This window comes from Pristiophorus japonicus, chromosome 16 (assembly GCF_044704955.1).
Source record: "Pristiophorus japonicus isolate sPriJap1 chromosome 16, sPriJap1.hap1, whole genome shotgun sequence".
Lineage (NCBI taxonomy): Eukaryota > Metazoa > Chordata > Chondrichthyes > Pristiophoridae > Pristiophorus > Pristiophorus japonicus.
The window spans coordinates 108916718-108932556 of NC_091992.1; the positions used below are offsets into that span (position 1 = coordinate 108916718).

At 41.1% G+C, this 15839-nt stretch overlaps 1 protein-coding gene across 1 annotated transcript in view; it reads left to right on the forward strand.

Annotated features, from left to right (window-relative positions):
• LOC139226710 (beta-1,3-N-acetylglucosaminyltransferase radical fringe-like) overlaps positions 1 to 15839 on the forward strand; it is a 42453-nt gene that overhangs the window by 12216 nt on the left and 14398 nt on the right. The window contains exons 2-4 of the mRNA XM_070857671.1: positions 10195 to 10243; positions 12660 to 12762; positions 15400 to 15553. Of these exons, the coding sequence (XP_070713772.1) occupies positions 10195 to 10243; positions 12660 to 12762; positions 15400 to 15553 (306 nt within the window). The remainder of the gene's footprint in view (positions 1 to 10194; positions 10244 to 12659; positions 12763 to 15399; positions 15554 to 15839) is intronic.

A 15839-nucleotide genomic window follows, 5' to 3' on the forward strand; every position in this document is an offset into this window, starting at 1 on the left:
AGGGTGGGGGAGAAAGAGGAACTTTTATTATGCTGAGCTGTAGAGGTGTTTGGACTGGTTCAACAATCAATTTGAACATTCTCCTTAAAGAGATGTGTTTCCTTTTACATATTCTTCTCTGCTGTTCAGCTAAAACCATCAGGGCTTTTTCAAGCTTTTAATGAGGCCCCTGAGAACCCTGTACCATGTTTACGTGGATGTCTGAGTGCATTACCAGCATGACAAGTGGCCAGTGTATCTTGCTTACATGGACGAAATTTGAACTGTTGAAACTAGAAATAAAATAAACATGCCAAAATCTCAGAATTCTCACTGGGAAATGCTTCAAATAACCTACCTGTCTGACAGCATAGGTGCAATCTGCAGTATTCAAGGAGACCACTTACTGATCCAGGGAACGATTTTGGAATGGCCATTCCGATCAGAATCCAGGCTGCACGCCAGACTGCTTAATGAACAACTCCTGGGAGTAGGTTTTTTTTTCCTGCCAATTTTCTCCTGTCCTCGGGGCAAGTGGTTCATGCTGGGGTATAGATCCACAGGCACCTCACCAAGACAGCAATGATTAATGAGGAAAACATCATGTAAGAGCTGTATGGAGAGTCGTGACTGCCATGATGCCCATTCCTGGAAAATAAAAACTGAAAATATTCGTGCTTACAAACCCAACGGTGTTGTATTTATTTTAAGTAGATATACAGGAGTGATTTCCAGGCTGTATGCTCATCGGTATGGGAGTGGATGGGTTTGATGAAGGTTAAACTAGTTGAATTATACTTCATCGTTCATGACATCATTTGTCATGTCATCATGTCCATCCTTTGGAGTTCCATGGGAAAGGTTTAGGTCAGTGTTTGGCTCAGCACTAGCCTGTGTGGTGGCTGGTGTGCAACAGCCATCCCACGTTAAAAGAATTCACGCACAAGCATCTTCCACCATTTAAAATGAGTTCATCAGTCACCTGAGTACTCATTTTTAGTGTGGAAGCAAGTCATTTTTGACCCTGAGGGATTGCCTATGATGATGATGGTGACGTCGGAAGACAGATTTTAGTTAAATAGCAAGGGATGGTCTCCCTGAACTGAGATTAACAAATTGTTTGAAACTCTAGTACAGAGCAGGAGAGTTTAGTACACCATTTGATATGTTGAACAGTGTTAAATCAGTATCAATTAGAATTTAGAGTCGGCAGATTTGTACCCTCGGGGAGGGGCGACTGCAAATGTCTGTCGAGTCTGGAATTTGAACTTGTGCCTCTGTTAGGCTGCCCATTAATGATCTTTTTAGAGCTAAGAGCTCAAAACTTTTTTCAGTTACATATGCTGCAGGAGTTAAATAGCTTTGGGTAATATGTTTCTGTCTTGAAAATTTGCCTCCGGATCCACTGAAGGTGTCAGAACTCGGGGCCGTCTAGCAGTGGACTACAACCCAACTTTAACCACATCCCCTGTGTTCACCAATACAACTACATCTTCACTAAAATGAATCTTGCTGAGTTGTTAAATGGGCCGTTTCATTTTTAAGTTATAAAAAGGCAATATTCACCTGTACTTTAGCTAAAATGTTCATCACAAGCTGTGCATCAGTTGCTCACTAGGTATACTACTGCAATCACTGTGACACAGTGTTCATCTTTAATTGGCAGTACTGCTAGTTTAATACAAAATCAATTCAGTGACTAAGGGCCCGAAAGCTGGTGCTCCCCCCACCTTTTTATGGCCATTAGTGCGACATTTTTTCATGGCTGGGCCACCCCATATTCAGTTCCAAAAGTGAACAAATGGGTTCCAGCACGAATGAACCCTTCCCAAGGTGAATTTTTCAGCGGTGTGGCTGTCTTAATTTGAGCGTTATCACCACTGAGAAATTCACCATGCAGGTAAGGGTTTCTAATGAGCCAGCTGGCCTTTCTAAAGGTGGCTGGTGTAAGAGGTGCAAGGAGAGCCAACAGGTTCATTGATATGGAGCTGGAGACACTGATGGACAGTGTGGAGGGCAGAAGAAGAATACTGTTTCCTGATGTGGGGAGACCTGGCAGACCGCCAATACATAATGCATGGAGGGAGATTGCATGGGAGGTGTCCGGCACCTCCATATATGTGAGGATGCAACCTCCCAGGAGGGTACTGGCCAGTCTGCACCCGGCCCTTCCAGGGTGGCAATGGGACGACGCCTCCTAGCTCTGGTGCGACAGGGATCCTCCTCCTCCTCAGGTGATACTGCTGGCTCGACCTCCAGCCGCTGTCTCCTCATGATGGCAGGTTGTGCAGCACGCAGCAGACCATGATGATTATGGAGACCCGTTGAGGAGAGTACTGCAAGGTGTCACCAGAGTGGTCCAGGCACCGGAACCTTTGCTTAAGGATACCTATGCACTGCTCGATGATGCACCTGGTGGCACAATGAGCGTCATTGTATGCATGCTCTGGCACTGTCCTGGGGTTCCGCAGAGGAGTGAGCAGTCAAGTGGACAGGGGATATCCTTTGTCCCCAAGCAGCCAACCGCAATCCTGATTCGAGCCGGTGAAGACGGCGGGCACACTGGTCTGGCACAGAATGAACGAATCATGACTGCTGCCTCCCTTGCCCGCTGCCTGTCTGCACGGTGCTAATGGCGACGTCTTCTCCTGCGTGCCGCCCTGCTTCTGACCAGGTGTTGCCCTCCCAATGCTCCTCCCATCTTCGGGGTGAACCCGGCCAAGCAGATCTCTGCAGCCCACAGGCCTCCACTAAAGAGTCCGACCTGAAAGTTGTAAAAAGTACAGGGGTATGTGCAAACCTCTGAGCAGCACTCAGCAGGTTTAATGGAGCCAAAACAAGTAATAAAATTATATGAAAAGATAAATACTGTGGATGCTGGAAAATGAAATTAAAACACTAACAATTAATAAAACTATATGAAAAGATAAGTACTGCTCATGCTGGAAAATGAAATTAAAACAATAATAATTAATAAAACAATATCAAAAGATAAATATTGTGGATGCATGCTGGAAAATGAAATAAAAACGCTAATAAGTAATAAAACTATTTACCGACCAAAGGGCCCGAGCGGTGTCGCGTTCGAGCACCGCATCGAAAACCTCGCGGAGGCACTGCTGGGAAAAGTCCTACTTTTTCCTCGGTGAGTTTCACTGTGTTAGTCCCTTTCCAGAGGCCCGCATGCTGCAGAGCTCACCATTGGAAGTGAACACCGCTGAAATCCTCCCCGAGCTGGATATAGCTCGGGGAGGGAAAAGTACCCGACCGCGGTCAACCACCTAAAGTCCACGGTAGCCGTCCCTTCGGGGATGGTGAATTTCAGATCCTTTAAGTCTTATTAAAAATGATTGCTCTGACCCCTGAGCTTCAGATTCCTGATTCCATATTGACTGAAATGGAATGTGTGCTTTATTGGAAATGAGGCATCTGTTATTGTCACCATTGTTGGTTATTTCAACTGTATATTCTTTCAATGTCCACTGACAGAAAGCGATTGCAAACTCGCAAATGCAGCTACACTGTTGTAATGTATACACCTATAAGTATGCTCACAGGTTTGGAGAGCTGTTGAGAATTCCTCATTGGCGCCAAGTCCCGAAACCTCCCTCGGGAGCTGGCACCTCACAACTTAAGCCTCCTCTGGGAAATCCCCTCCATGCCTTTCAGTTCTGCACGGAGGGGATTCCTGTACAGGCTGCTCTTCACCTTGCCATCCTCGTCTGCCATCCGGACACGCCATGGCGCACCATCTTGCCATCCGGAGGAGGTGAGGTTCCCAATGGAGTGCTCGCTATGTGGGAGTCCTCCCTTTATTTATTGGGGACTTGGCCTGGAAGGTGTTGCACGGAGCAGTCCCATGCAACATGTGTTTAAGTCGGTTCACGGGCTCCCAGGCCACCTGTCATTTCTGTGATCTAGAGGAGTCCTTGTTCCACATTTATGTAGAGTGTGCGAGGTTGCAGCCCCTATTCCATTATTTGAAGGGGCTACTCCTCAAATTCTGGTTGCACTTCAGTCCCACACTCCTGATCTTTGGACACCCTGTGCGGAGGGGAGCGAGCAGGTCGGAAGGCCTCCTCGTGGGACTGCTCCTGGGCACGGCCAAGGGTGCCATCAGCCGGTCCAGGCAGCGGGCGGTCGAGGGGGTCGTTCAGCCCGACTGCCTGCCTCTCTTCCACGGTTACATCCGAGCCAGGGTGTCCCTGGAGATGGAGCACACGGTGTCCACACAAGAGGTGGGCACCGGAGGGACTGGACTGCATCATTTCAAACGGGAACAGAATTTTAAATTGATTTGATTTGATTTGATTTGACAAAGGTTCCCTTTATGTTGAATTGTTAATGTGTGTTTTTGGTGCCGTCAAAAAAAAAAACAAGGGGGCACTTGAATGAAAGTTTCTGGAGTGTGACTTCACCACCCCACCCGCCTCCTTAATCAGGGGGCGCTTGATTTAAATTTAAAGTTGATTTGTTGATTTACAGGTACAACAAAATAGTTGGAGAGCTGTTGAGTTGGGAGTGGCTTAGCCAGTCACGTGATGTTCACAAGACTCAAAAAAACCCCAGCCAGTTGGGTTCGGGGGATCCACGATGAGGCAAGTGGTTGTGAGCCTGGTGGATGAACTGGTAGTGTGTAGTGTGATTATTAAACCTTTTGCTAATAAACCAACTAGTTTTTAATAGCCATGTGTTGCTGAGAATGAATTCTTAAGCAAAGAACCCATGAAGCAAATACATTACAATTGTGAAAGCTGGTGGCTTGGAAATCCAGGGCTCTAGCGCATTCAGAATGAAATTCAAGATTGAATCTAGTGTAAACATGCAAGATGCCTTTATTAAAGATTTTAAAGTAGATGGATAGGTTGCCATGGTAATGAATTTGAGGCAGTGAATGGGGCTATTCAGATTAAAAATGAAACTGAGTGCAGCAGGTTATGAACACTGCTGAACACTGATTACCTGTTTCAATATGATTTTTGTAGATGAAAGAATAATTTTTTTTTTAATGGACAACATTACTAAAAGCTTTTTATATCCAGGTAAAAACATTTTTCTCGTCCATGCAATCCATTTTCTGTCTCATAATGTTTGTGGTTCATGATTAAAAAATCATCTGTTGTTATCTCCAAAGGTTTTAACAGGGGCTGGTATTATGTACTTCTAAATAAGTTAGCATTATGTGGCCTTCCACTAAAACTACATTCATGGGCTATCTGGCTTCCTCTTGGATCACTATCTACCGTGTCTACTATATGTATTTATGCTGAAGTTAATTGCTTATTTACTGATTTTTTGTCCATGGCTTTCTGCCCTCTTTCCCACTGTGTTCCTTCATAACAATAACCTCCTTTCAGTCCTATCCAGTCTCGCTAATAATTCAGCTCTACATTCATCAACTTCCTTTGGATCGCACATCCAGTGCCATGACGATCTCTACACCTTGTCTCCTCCCTATCCTTCAATGGGCAGGGAAAATCTTAGTGCCTTTGAAGTGCTGAAAGAATTACCACAAGTCTAATAAACTGCTTCCTCCTCTTCGCTAGATGGCTACAGCTTTAGTCCCGCTTCACCTTTGACGTTCTAGACTCCTCTGGCCTCGAGTGTAGCTCCCAGATCACCACTGCCAAAGTTGTATCCAAGAGGCACAGTTTCCTCTTTTGTGCCAAACGCTGCTTTCTCCTTCTGCAACTCTGAATGAAGCTAAAATCAATGAAAGATTTAAATACTGCTCCCATACATGGGAAGCTTTTCTGTACCATTCTCTCCCTTCTGGATAGGATGCAAGGGAATGGCTGTGCTTTGATAGGCAATCCCTCTCTTTTACCTCTAACCTCCAACATTGCAACCTTTTTTTATCTTTCTCTATCTTATCAGCACTACTATGATGTCCTATGCTAAACTTTCCTTTCTTGTTCCTTCTAGGTTCCCAATATATATGCTGTTCTGCACACTCTCTCTCTCTCTCTCTCTCTCTCTCTCTCTCTCTCCTCATCCCACCCTATTGAAATCCAGACTTATCGTACAGTGTTCTACTTGAACTCATTCTTTCTCAGGAGCCCAAAACTCTGCCACTCCTTTCTTTCCCCCGACAGTCTTTGTGCTTTTCAAACTAAACCTGTTGTTACCTTCTCCCTACTTTATGATTGAGCTTGTCTGCTCCTATACTTTATTCAATTTTAGTAATATCCCACAGTGTGGTTACTTAATGTAAGGTTTTTTTTTAAGTTGATTTATTTTTCTTCAGTGACAAAAATAATAAATGGTTCCCTGGAGCCAAATGCAATTTTCTGGTGGGCCTCTATCAATGCAACTTGGTAACTGTGTGCAAGGGGTATGAAGGAGAGAGGCACCTGGCATTAGTCTTACTATACAAAAAAAATAAGGGTTAAACTAGACGAAGGTTGTATATATTTAAAACCATGAAGGAATTAAAGGATTAACTCTGCAGTTATTTGTGTATTCATTGAGCTAATGATGGGTTCACTTATGCCAAAGTTGTATGTAAAAAAAAAAAGGTCTGGAAATGCTTAGCGAGGGCTGCACGTTAGACTATACATTATTCAAGGAGACTCCTTTCTGACCCAGGGAATGATTTTGGAATGGCTAATCCAGGCTGCACACCAGACTGCTTTATGAACAACTCCTGGGACTAGTTTTTTTTTCTGTCAATTTTCTCCTGTCCTCGAGGCAAGTGGTTTATGCTGGGGTATAGTTCCACGGGAGTCTGCTGTGCTCTGGTACCTTACCAAGACAGAAATTGTTAACGAGGAAAACATCATGTATATCTGTGCGCAGAGTAATGACTACCACAGTGCCCACTGCTGGAAAATCAAAACTGAATCCATTTGTGCTTATCAATCCAACAGTGTTGGAGTGATTTCCAGGCAAAAGATAGACTGAGGATCTTGAGGAAAGATCAGTTTTACTTGCTCACACAGTCAAATCTTTGTGGAAGACTTAAGTCCTTTTTGATATAATGTAGAGAAAATTTATCTCTCTTGTTTCTGGACCCGTCATCAAGAATCATACAGATAAAGTTAGCATACTCATGCCAGAATCCATCCTCAATAACATCAAAAAGATGCTGGCAGTCGACAATACTGTCATGACTAATATTCACTGAAAAACCCACACATAATTCTCCAATGTTTTTAATTTTAGTGATTGGTTGCATGAAAAAAAGGATGAAAGCCTCAAAAACCGAAGTCCACTCTAAATTTCCCCGGTTCTACTTAATTGTCATCCAAGTGCCTGTACTGTGTTTATCTTCCAGGGTTGCATCTCCCTCCAGGCATGTTCATTCCAATTGCTTTCTCTGAACAAACAAAAGGAGAGGCTGAAAGAAAGAAGTGAACATAGGAGCCAGGAGAATAAAAAGGCAAAATAGAGAAATAAGAGAAAGTAAGGAAAAATAAGGAACAGAAAATGTAAATAAAATAAAATAAAGGTGAAACTAAAAAGAAAGATTTACATTTAAATAATGCCTTTCACGATCTCAGGATATCTCAAAGCGCTTTACAGCCAATGAAGTACTTTTGAAGTGTAGTCACTGTTGTAATGTAGGAAACATGGCAGTCAATTTGTGCACAGCAAGCTTCCACAAACAGCAATGTGATAATAACCAGGTAATCTGGTTTTATGTTGCTTATGGGACAAATATTGGCCAAGTCACTGAGGATAACTGCCCTGCTCTCCTTCAAAATAATGCCATGAGATATTTTACATCCACTTGAGAGAGCAGATGGGGCCTCGGTTTAATATCTCCTCTGAAAAACAGCATCTCCAACAATGCAGCACTCCCTCAGCACTGCACTGGAGTGTCAGCCTAGATTTTTGTGCTCAAGTCTCTGGATTGAGACTTGAACCCACAAACTTCTGACTCCGAGACGAGGGTGCTACCCACTGAGCCACGGCTGACATGGGGGTGGGAGGGAAAGATGGGGTTCCTTACATTGAATTTTAGACAACATCTTGCCTTTAATGTAGAAAAACATTCCAACATGCTTCTAAGATGCGTAATTGGAAAAAATATGGATGTTGAGGTTATAAAAAGAGATATTAAAAGCCCTTGAACTTTGGGTTTCATAATTTAAATGTATTTTTATAAATTTTAATAGAAAATTTGTTTTTAAAAAAAAAACAACTTTTGAGCTTTCTTCTACCTTCTGTTACTTTAGGCCCTCTTGGGCAACCAACCTCCGAGTTAAGGCAGGCTGACCACCTCTTCCCAGACCACTACCATTGGTGCTCTAGCCCAACTGACAGGATTGGTGCAAAAACGGGTCTGAAGAAAACCTCCCTTTTTTTGACTATCTTCTACTTATCACCATCCTGCAGCAGCTGAGATCAGGTTATCACTGTGGATAAAAACCCATGTCCTACCATACTGTGGCACTGTGAATTGGGGCATTAAGCGTCCTGTGCCACTGCGCCATCCAGAAAACGTGCATCTTTTAAAGCTGCAGAGAGTCTGGCACTCTTTGGGTTAAGATAAATATTTGCTCAGTGCTTCACGTGGAAGCCGAGCGGATGGATAGTTTTACATCTGCTAAGACTCGGCAAATGAAAACATGGCAGGGATATGCTCCAACAAAAGCGCGATGCAGATGTTTGCTTTCTGCTGCCAAGTGCAATATTTATCCTAGCAAGGAATCGTGGGAGTGTGACCATAGCAGATACTAATGGAGCCGAAATGTGTAAGAAATAAACATATAGCACAGTACTTAGGAAACGTGCAGTTGAGCGTAATTGTTAGTGTCTGTATTTGATCACAATGAATTATGTTTCTTTAGGGCTTGTAGGTTGAGTTGGGTTCCTTCAAGTGTTGAAGAGACATAACATTGTCCATGCAGCTAACCTTGAGCATTGGTTATATAATTTAGGGCCGAAGCAAGTAGGAGGGGAGGAGCTGCCTGATCGTCGTAAAGCTCTTTGATATATGACCCAATATTAGTATCTCTAAATGTTAGTTATTTGCTGTTCAGGATTTGCTTGAGCAATCCTTACTTAACAAAAAAATGTGCAGTAGTTTAAATCCTTCAGCTCCCTTAAGGTTGGGGATTAGGTTGGCTCAGTCTAAACCAAGACAAGCCACTTACCCTAACCATGGCTGGATTTTTGGTAATCTATTTTTAAAAAACATTTGTATCATTGCGTAGATTTTCAAGAATATTCATTCTCCAGAAGGCTTTTGTTTACACCTTTTTTGGAGACTTTAAAAAAACAAAACTCTTCCCAGTCCAATTATTTTATTGTGAACGTGAACCTTAACATTATTTCATACAAAGAAAACCTCCAGAAAAATGGCAAAGCTAGAGACTGCATTACAGAGAAATGTGGTTTCTCCATGTGTAAAGGGGTTAAAGCTTTTGCCATTTATATCCACCCCATAAGTTCTGCAGTATTCTCATAGTGATGCTTAAAGTGTGTGTTGTGTAGAATTGTGCATCATCCTCCAATAGAAATTAGTCACCGCTTCAAAAGGGAGTTAGATGTGGCCCTTATGGCTAAAGGGATCAAGGGGTATGGAGAGAAAGCAGGAATGGGGTACTGAAGTTGAATGATCAGCCATGATCATATTGAATGGTGGTGCAGGCTCAACGGGCCGAATGGCCTACTCCTGCACCTATTTTCTATGTTTCTACCCAGGAGTGATAAATTAGCGCGTACGCTCGAGATAAATGTTGGTAACGGTGGAATCGATGAAAAGAGAAATCATTCTGTAGGTGGCACGAGAAATAAAACTGCCAGAGGTAAAAGTTCTCAAGTGGCAGCCTTCTAAATGTTTCCTTTATTGCTCATGGAGGGAAGAGAAATGGTTGGAAAATAAACATAGTCCAATTTACTTTGTTAAAAAAAAACTCAACTTGTTCCCACTGAGTATTAAATGTACTTATCAGCCTCCATGTCAACTGTATCACCAAATCATGGGTACCACAAGTGGGGTGAAAAGACTACAATATATATTGTATTTTTGGTTTGACTTAGTTTCTCTTATAGGCCAATCAATGAACGAAGCTATACATTTCAGTGGGGAGGATCTCCTTAAATTGCAGTTTGCTTGAGATGGGCTAGTGTTGAGTTTAACTCTTAAAATCAAATGTACAGCTGTCCATATCATTAAGTAGCCAGCTTTGAGAATGCTAAGTAATTCAACAGGAATGAAATGAATATACTAGACAGTCCCTTAATACTTATTTTCCTTTCTCTCAGACATTCATATTCACAGATGGGGAGGACAGAGAATTGCGAGAAAAAGCTGGTGAGTATAGAAGGAAGAATCTAGCCTGGAACTTTACCAAGCGATGAAGGAGCCTGCTGTCCCTACTTCACCAGGGATGTGGATTGGCTGCTGTTCAGCTGCATGACCCAGTTCTCCGAGTATTTCAGTAGCCCCATTCATTCATTTACTTTTTTCACAGATTAGTTGGAATTCTCCAGAAACTCTCAGTTTCTGCCACTGAACAGAATTGATGTCAAAATGATAAATTATTCTGCAGTCCATCTGTTCTGAATGCATTTAATTTATACAATGCCGTGCAATGTAAAAGTGTAATTACATAGTGTATATAAACCAACTATTTGACGCATGTTTTCCAGTCTTTAAAAAAGATTTTGAAATAATTTAAAGAAGATTATTATAATTATCTCGTAAATAAATTGGAAAGATGTTATTTTGATTGTTTAACTGACCTTGTATGCCTATTTATTATTGCTGATGGGAAGAGGGAGCAGTGCTTTGCACGTGACTTGTATTCTACCTGACCTGGTGTGGCTCGATTTTCTCATGGGGTGATACCAGGAAAGCCTCAGCATAGACATCTTCCCTTGATGAGCACAATGGAGTGGTCTGATAACCGATGTCTTCATTGCTGTCAGATAGGATTTCTAAGGGTTTGAGATGCCGCTAACGTCAGTAAATCTCCGCATTACATTTTGGAGAGTCACAATTTTTAATCTGACGACCATCGATGCCCAAGTTCTGAAGTGATGAATGATACAATACACGAGATTACAAAACAATTGAGTACAACAGAATGCAGTACAATATAATACAATACAGTACAGAACTCTACAATACAGAACAGTACAATACAGTACAATCCAATACTATATTTCTGAAACAGACTACAGATGAAGTGCTTCATGGCAGAAGTATGTTTTTGCAGGTGGGGAAGAATTCATCTCGTCTGACGCTGACATGGCCCATCTTCTCATTGATCTATAGAACTCCACAAAAAATGGTCAATGGTTGGAAACAGATTTTGAGCATCGAATCATTGAGCACTCCTCAAAGAAGGGCAGTTTCTGTTTTAACACGTCTCATCCTTGGGAGCAGTCTATTTGGGCTGTAAAGGTCCATAACACAACCACAGCTAGTAGTTACCTGTCACCAGTGGCAGTAATAGAGAAACTGATTGCTTGTACCACCATACCTGCTTGTACCCTGCTGTGCACGGCTGCATGTAGGCAGCACCATGTGAGGAAAAGCTAAATTAAGTTACCACGACAAAAGCAGCCCAAGAGCCTGCTGAGGTATTGTACCCCACAAAATGGTGATTATTCTAAAATAAAACATTCAACTGGTACATAATTTTTAAGTATTGCAGTATTAGTTTGGTTTCAGCATAAATCTGACAATATTTAAACAATCCTGTTATTTGCCTACATAGCGACGGTGAAAAATAGCAACAGTGAATAGACATCAAATGTAATTTCTTGGCTGTAAAGCACTTTAAGAGTGTCCTGAGAATGTGAAGGCACTATATTAACGCAGGTTGTTCTTTCTTTCTTTCTTTCTTTCTTTCTTTCTTTCTTTCTTTCTTTCTTTCTTTCTTTCTTTCTTTCTTTCTTTCTTTCTTTCTTTCTTTCTTTCTTTCTTTCTTTCTTTCTTTCTTTCCTTTCTTTCTTTCTTTCTTTCCTTTCTTTCTTTCTTTCTTTCTTTCTTTCTTTCTTTCTTTCTTTCTTTCTTTCTTTCTTTCTTTCTTTCTTTCTTTCTTTCTTTCTTTCTTTCTTTCTCTTTCTTTCTTTCTTTCTTTCTTTCTTTCTTTCTTTCTCTCTCTTTCTTTCTTTCTTTTCTCTCTTTCTCTTTCTTTCTTTCTTTCTTTCTTTCTTTCTTTCTTTCTTTCTTTCTTTCTTTCTTTCTTTCTTTCTTTCTTTCTTTCTTTCTTTCTTTCTTTCTTTCTTTCTTTCTTTCTTTCTTTCTTTCTTTCTTTCTTTCTCTCTCTCTCTCTCTCTCTCTCTCTTTCTTTCTTTCTTTCTTTCTTTCTAAGCTATTTTGGGAATTCTTTTAAAAGGTAACAATAATGTCGTTTTATATAAATTCTGTATTGCTGAAGATACCTTAAACAACATGCATATTGTGTTGGAAAGGCTTATAACTGGAGCCTGCTGTATTCAGGCAATTTTGTAAATGAAGCAATGATCTATGAATTTGGTGAGTTATAATCAGCACTGGCCTTCAAAAAAGCAAGTATGTGTTTTTCAAAAGAAGCATTTTGTGGTACATGACTGCAAATGTTAAGTGTGTATTTTAGAAATAGAAAAATCATTTTTTAATCCAAAAGAGTTCGACTGAAAACAGATTAAGCCAGATGGGAGTAAATTAAATATTTTGGATGCTGTTCAAATGATGAGCCAACCATTCTTTTTTTTCTCTTTCCGCTTTCTTTGTTTAGGAGATCACATGATTAACACAAACTGCTCTGCTGCACATACACGCCAAGCACTTTGTTGTAAGATGTCTGTGGAGTATGACAAGTTCATTGAATCTAAAAAAAAGTAAGCGTGTTTAGAAAATTATATTATGTGCTTGTACCATAGGTTTTCATACTTGGGATCCCTAGACTTCAGGAGTCCCTGAGGCCATCTCTGTTTGAATTTGCTTCTGTAATTATTGACTTACTCATGTATTTTATCTGTTGCTGTTTGATAATAAAAAAATCTCTGCAATCTTTTGGATAATTGATGCTTATCCAAAATGAAGTTGGTGCCCCCAGGAGTATGCCAGTATTACCCCCCCCCCCCCCCACCCCCCCAGGAAAGTTTGAAAACCACAGAGATACACAACAAGACTTTGTAGTTCATAGAAAAGTAAACCCACTGGGCGAGTTGGATATGCGTGTTGGGCTTGTGAGCTGTGTGACTGATGCTAGTCAACCATCGAAAGCGACATGTTGACAGATTTTACAAGTTTGTTTAAGTTAATTTTAAAAGATTGAGACAACCTAATGTCTTTATTCCAAGGGATCTTATTATCAACCATCATGGCAGACTGCAGCATTTTCTATTGTACGGAGGTGCTATATTGTGACAAAGCCTTCATAACAATAACAATACTGAAGAAATCAATGTCATATTAAATGTTAAACAATTCTAAATAGTAGAAAGCTCTGTTGTGGAAGAGGACAGTTGAAAAGGCTTTTTTAGTATGAATGTGCATTGTACAATTTTTAAGAATATAATAATACCAGTTTCAGAAATAGTCTGCTGCAAATCAAATACAATATATTTTTTTTTTAGTTCAGGCAGATTACTTTGGAAGAATTGTAGTATGGTTGACTAGAATCAGTCATTTTTGCAAGATTGTAATGGTCAGCGAGCTCAAAGCTGATCCAGCACACTTCATGCTTACTCAATCAGGGAAGGCAGCATCCTCCTCTACTTTCTACCAGTACCTAGCAAAGAGAAACAGGGGTAACATGTTCAAAACTACAATGCAGAGTTCCACAAAGGGCCAGAATGTTGACTGCAACAAAGGGTATGTTAGTGTAGTGGTTATGTTATGGAACTAGTAATCCAGAGGCTTAGACTAATAACCTAGAGAACATGACTTTAAATCCCACAATGGCAGTTTGAGAATTTGAAAAAAAATCCGTAAATTAAAGGAAAAAGCTGGTGGCGATGAAGCTGCTAAATTGTAAAAACCCAATTGGTTCACTAATATATTCTGTAGAAGGAAGCTTGCTGCCTTTACCCGGTCTGGCCAGCAAGTGACTTCACTTCACACCAACATAGTTGACTCTGAACTGCCCTCTGAAGTGGCATAGCAAGCCACTCAATTGTACCAACCCGCTACAAAGAATTACGCAGCCATTAAAGAACAAGGGCTAAACTTTCCTTTCATTTTCGGCGGGTTCTCAGCGATTTTCTCGGCGGTACAACTGTTTTTCCGCCCGACGAAAGTTTTCCCTTTCGTTTTTTAATGGTATCACCCAAATCTGAAAACGCCCGCCAGGTCCAAGCCGCCGATGTGCACCACCGAGAAAATCGCCAGGGCGTAAGTTTGGCCTCAACGGAAGCCCATCCAGATCGCTGAGGGAACCGCCCTGTGAAAGCTGTTTAAGCAAGGCAGTAGGTGAATAGTCTTTAAAGAAAGGTAAGTTAAAGGTTCTTTATTTTTTTAATTTTTAAATGGTGATTATGTGTAAAAGTGTCTTGGGAATGTGTTTTAACTTTTTTTTAAGTGACTTTTTAAAAAAGTTTTCCCCCCTCCCTCGACCCAACCGCAGCCTCTGATTAAAATTTTTTAAAAACTGCCCGTTTTACTTAGTTTCCTCTTAACCACTGAGAAAACCACCGAAAATAATGGTGCAAGGCCCATTTTCTCGCCAGGCGATTAGTTTTAATTCGTTTTAACTTAAAAGTGTAAATTTTCACCAGCGTTACTTACCAGACATTAGCGGTTTTTCTGGGTGGGCAATCGGGCATTGAGGAGCTCTTGGGAAAGTCTAGCCCCAAGTCTCGCCACTTCCTTCTCGGGGCCACTAGGGATGGGCAATAAATGCCGGCCTTCCCACTGATGCCCACATCCCTAGAATGAATTAAAAACAAAGTATCTTACTTGATGATTTTCTAATCCCTGCTATGCCGTTGGAAAGCAGAAAGTAGTGACTTCCCTTGGGGAAAGGATGCAGAATAAGACGGCAAGTTTCTTCGGGCTATTTGCACGCTGCTGCCAGCAATGATGAACAGAAAGCAACTGAGAAGTCATTTACTCTCATTCTCAGTCAGGAAGTTAGGGTATGGCACAGGAAAAGCTGAAAATGAGAGGAAGAGAAAATACAATTTTTATATAAAAAGACCTTTATTTTTTTTCTGTGAAACATGTTCGAGCTTGAATCTGCCACAAGTATACTCTATAATACTACTACAACTTGCTTAACACCCTGCGCTTATGCTAGGGTAAATGCAGCAAGCTGCTAATTGAACACTCTCCTCCCACTCACCACAGGAGTATGCTAGAATCCTCACTACTTTCTGCTGCTAGGCCTCCATTTTTTAATTTTACAGACACATTAATTTATTTTGTAATCCATTCATCAGAAATTATTTTTATTCTGGTTTCACAAAATTCATCCATATAGTTATGTATTGTCTGAAATATTAAGTCCTTCCTATTTTAACATTGTTTTCTAGATGGTTTTGCCATGTTGACGATGATAATTATGTAAATATTCGCAGTCTGCTCTACCTGTTATCGGCGTACTCGCACACACAAGATGTTTATATTGGCAGACCAAGTCTTGATCATCCAGTGGAGGCTGCAGAGAGGGTGAAGAGTGATGGGTCGGTAAGTTTGGTAAATGAGTAAAAGTATGAGGATTCAGCAGAAGAATCCATTTGCCAGTGTCAAGTTTCTTTAATGGCAGGACACTGAGCCACATATTGGTGTATCCAAGCTGTACTGTTTGTACTCGTCATTTTCTCTCCACGAGTTCTGAAAATCAGCTCCCTGGGCTGATCCAGTCATAATACCACCTGGAGTTCTGGCCCTGGAGAGAGCCAGACTCTCGGTGCTTGAAATATTCAAAAAAATGTGACTTACAACTGACTGATCAGACAAATTGTACCAATTT